Below are 4650 nucleotides of genomic sequence, written 5' to 3' on the forward strand. Positions count from 1 at the left end.
ATCTTGAATTTGTGTAATGGTTTATTCAGGCCTGCTGTCATATTCCAAAAATTCTTTCCAGAAATTCCGTTCCATACTTCCTGTCATGTTTGAAATGAGTTTTTCACCAAGTTCCCCAATGGTTTTGGATCGTTACGGTTCCTTAAGCAGTTCTATTTGGAGCTCTTCCTGAAAGAAAAACACTGAGGTGATGAGGTTAAATTAGAAACCTTAAGGTGTTTACAGAGAGAGAAGCTGAAAACAAATGAATGCAATCATGATATTTATTAGGATCAGTGGATTAAAATATAGGATAAAGGGATTAGGTGAGAAATATAGAATTCATTCTCTTCACACTCCATCACAGAAGTTGTGCTCCATACTCCAATCCAGTAGGTGGCGGAATTTACACCTTAAAGCTGGCTTACCAACCGCCATTTAAACAACAGAACAGAACTCTCCATCACAGTAGGTGGCGGTATGAAGCTATGAAGTTGGTTCGAAACCCTCCATGAAACCAGAAGAAGAAGAACAGCTGTAAAGTTTATGTGACCATATCAGCGGTCAGGAACTTATAAAAATGGGAACAAACTGTGAGAAAGTCACTTCCCAAGACTCTGATATCATTCCTGCTGAGTTAATCAGAGCACCGACAGCTCCGTGGATCACCACGCCGGCAGGGAGGCGGAGAAGGCGGTGTAGGGAGAGGAAACAAGAGAGAGGCTGATGTTCTAGGATACAGACCAGGATAAGGAGCAACCTGAACAAACCCTCTCTGTCTGCATCTTCCTGATAATGTACGGTCACCTGCACACAAAATGGAGGATATTTTATTGAGCTTATTTATATTATGATCCCCGACACGGATATTGAGTTATCAGTCACTCAGATCACCATGACGACCGAACAAGGGACTCCTGGAAGAAGATAGGGGGCGCTCTCTGTGTTTACATTCACAATGACTGGTGCACTAATGCCACAGTGTGTTTGTGTTTTTATTTATGGCTTTATATTTTATGGGTTTTTCCTGTGAATTTCTTGTTTGTGTATTTTATCACTTCTATAATTTCTCATAATTGTTATATTTAGCAGTTTATCAGTAATAATAATAATAATAATAATAATAATAATAATAATAATAATAATAATAATAATAATAATAATCCAGCAGCATCCTAACAGCGCCCTCAGCAGGTCAGTTAAGAGAATAAACACATTTCATGAAACAGAAATCTCACTTTGGAAATGCTTTACTGCCATCTAGTGGATGGAAAGTTTTAATGTTCTTAATCAACAATAATAATCCATTTTTACAATTATTATTGTTTATAATCCTGAAAACCAGAGTAAATGTGTGTATTTAATAATAAATATCTAATTACAAGTGAAATGGTAAAAATTCTTGAATATAGTCAGAATTTGTAAAATGTCAAAAAATTAAAATTATTAGTGAAAACATTTATAAACATCAGTTTAAGTCTAACAATGGATTAAATCATGTTATAATGTTGTATTGATTCATATCTGGTATGTGTGTGTGTGTGTGAGTGTGTGAGTGTGTGTCTGTATGTGTGTGTGTGTGTGTGTGTGTGAGTGTGAGTGTGTGTGTGTGTGTGTGTGTGTGTGTGTAGAAGGGATGTTTAGCTGATGTAGTTACAGTGTGGTTTATCAGTGTGTGTATCTGCTCTGTGCAGCTGTCAGGCATTAATGCTGTACGACAGCCGAGTGTTTCCTCTCTCTGAAATCAGTGTGTGATGTGATCAACTCTCATCACTCACACACCTCAGAGACAGGAGGCGGAGCTCTGTTCATCAGTCACACAACTCAGAGACAGGAGGCGGAGCTCTGTTCATCAGTCACACACCTCAGAGACAGGAGGCGGAGCTCTGTTCATCAGCACTGACGTTATTTTGATATATATGGAGAAAGTGAAAGATGCCTCGTCTGATTTGTTATTGAGGCTGTGTGATGATTTCCTCTCATCTTTCTAATAAGGTAACAGTGAGTGTGATTGGCTGTCTCTCTCTCTCTCTCTGTCTGTCTCTCTGTAGGGGGCTGAGTGAGGAGATACACTTCTCTCAGTCTCTCTGGGTGAGTGGAGGTGAACACATCGTGTACAGTGAGGAGGGAGATGGAAATCTGTCTGACTTTTATTCTTCTCTCATCCACACTCACACTCACAGCAGCTGGTAAGTTCACACTGATTATTCACACCAAAACATCACACACTTCTCACTTTAACAGTAGGGATGAGTTTTAATCAGGAAATGTCAGAAATTTTCCTGGACTGATTGTAACTTTATAAACAGTGAAAGTGTTTGATTTTTATAGAAAAAATCTATTTTAGATTTTTAGATTTAAAAAGATTTAAGATTTAAAAAGCTGTACATGAGCGTACACACATCATCCTCAGGGTTTGTTCTGAGGCGTCACTTATACAATCAGCTCCAGATTAATGTTTAGAGTTTAGACATGATGTATTGTGAGGAAAAAATAACTTAACTAACATAAGACTCTGTGTGTGTGTGTGTGTGTGTGAGAGTGAGAGAGAGAGAGAGAGAGAGAGAGAGAGAGAGAGTTGAAATAAAACCTCTCTCTATCTCTCTCTCTCTCTCTCTCAGACAGTGTGAGGTTGGTGAATGGTGGAAGTCGCTGTTCTGGGAGAGTGGAGGTTCTTCAGGATGGTCAGTGGGGAACAGTGTGTGGTATTAACTGGGATGAGGTCGATGCTGCAGTGGTGTGTAGAGAGCTGCGCTGTGGGGAGGCTGTAAACGCACCACAATATGGTCACTTTGGACCAGGATCAGGACCAATCTGGATGGTTGGTGTGAACTGTAGAGGATCAGAGTCGACACTGAAGGACTGTGGGTCATGGGGGAGAGGGGAGAGTTACTGTAATCATGGTCATGATGCTGGAGTCACCTGCTCAGGTAAACTTCTGTAATTAGAACAAACACTGGAATTAGTTATGTTATTATTATGATTAAATTAATGGATTTGAATTATACCATGAAATAAATGTTATTAAAATTATGATTTCATTTAAACATTTTTAAACAATATTTTATAACATTTAAATGATTTCTTGATATTCTGTCTTGTTGAAAATTTACACAATATTTACACAATTAAATAAAACACAGGTCACAGAATGCCAAGACTCACTGCTGGTCCTCACCAGTGCTCTGGGAGAGTGGAGGTGTTTCATGGAGGTTCCTGGTCCACAGTGTGTGATGCTGACTTTGACCAGCAGGATGCAGAGGTTGTGTGTCGAGAGCTGGACTGTGGGATTCCTGTGGAGGTTCTGGGATCAGCTGCTTTTGGACGAGGGGAGGGTCAGGTGTGGACAGAGGAGCTTCAGTGTAGAGGAACTGAATCTGACATTACCTTCTGTCCAACATCATCTTCACTCAAACACTCACACTGTTCCCATGACAACGATGTGGGATTAATATGTTCTGGTTAAGTATCATGATGTAACTTCTGTTTAAATAGAGACCACATAGCTGTCCATCAAACTTTAAGGTTCCTGTGTTAATGTTCCTCTTTCACTGAGCTCTCGGCTGTTTGTTCAGGTCACACAGAGGCGCGGCTGGTGAACGGACCGGACTCCTGTTCTGGTCGAGTGGAGCTCCAGTACCTCGGTGAGTGGGGCACAGTTTGTGCTGTAGGCTGGGATATGAGAGCTGCAGATGTTCTGTGTGCACAGCTGGATTGTGGGAGTGCTGTGGCTGTGGTGGAGGTGGACTGGTTTGGGGAGGGGAGTGGCCACATCTGGGCTGATGTGTTTGATTGTCAGGGGAAGGAGACACACCTATCACGATGTGGTGTCTCATCATGGAGTCGAGCTGCATGCTCTCATAAACACGACGCTGGAGTCATCTGTAATGGTGAGATATTAACATCACGTACACCACGTTACTGAATAAAGTCAGAGTTCATTAGAATATTTAAATGATGTTCTTCTGCTTCAGGATCATCCATGGTGTTTCATGAGGGGCGAGTGCGGTTGTCTGGAGGGAGAGAGTGTCAGGGGGAGGTGGAGATTTATTTCAGGCAGCACTGGAGGAGAGTTCTCCTGGACTCGTGGAGTCTGTCTGAGGCGTCTGTGCTCTGCAGACAGCTGGGCTGTGGCTCTGTGCTGAACTACCGCTCCTCTCCATCCACCACTGAACACAAACACATGTGTGTAACGGGTTTCAGCTGCTCTGGGAGTGAAGCTCATCTGGGGAACTGCAGCAGGCCACAAGCTGAACCTGTCAACTGCAGCTCTGGGGAACAGCTCTACATCACCTGCTCAGGTAAACACCTACAGATGAGCAGACATGTACAAAACCAGAGCTTTAAAATGTAGTTTAAGAAACAGAGCTCGATCAGGATTAATCGATCAGGATTAATAATCATAATTATTCATCATTTTAATTAAAAAAGCAATTATTTTACAGTTCAGGAAAACAGAACAAACATTTTCTCTGTCTTTCCTAAACTATAAATGTTGATATTTACTCTCTCTCATTTACCTGTTAGACCCTGGGGGGCAGGACTGTTAATAAACTCCTAATAAACTGTTAGTAAACAGTCTGTTAGCTGCATTATTAGTTACAGTATTAATATTAATTATTTTAACTGATATTAACACTGATTGTGTTGTTTTAAAGAGTTTTACATATC

The 4650-nt window shown here is 41.0% G+C and overlaps 1 protein-coding gene across 1 annotated transcript in view; it reads left to right on the plus strand.

The window, feature by feature from the left end:
• The window catches only part of LOC131369940 (scavenger receptor cysteine-rich type 1 protein M130-like), a gene marked incomplete at its 3' end in the record, with an annotated part of 30230 nt that extends 25950 nt beyond the window's left edge, over positions 1-4280 (plus strand). Inside the window, exons 4-7 of the mRNA XM_058416813.1 lie at positions 2601-2909; positions 3123-3440; positions 3555-3869; positions 3954-4280. Of these exons, the coding sequence (XP_058272796.1) occupies positions 2601-2909; positions 3123-3440; positions 3555-3869; positions 3954-4280 (1269 nt within the window). The remainder of the gene's footprint in view (positions 1-2600; positions 2910-3122; positions 3441-3554; positions 3870-3953) is intronic.
• Between the last annotated feature and the right edge of the window lie 370 nt (positions 4281-4650).

This window comes from Hemibagrus wyckioides, linkage group LG19, assembly GCF_019097595.1.
Source record: "Hemibagrus wyckioides isolate EC202008001 linkage group LG19, SWU_Hwy_1.0, whole genome shotgun sequence".
NCBI lineage: Eukaryota > Metazoa > Chordata > Actinopteri > Siluriformes > Bagridae > Hemibagrus > Hemibagrus wyckioides.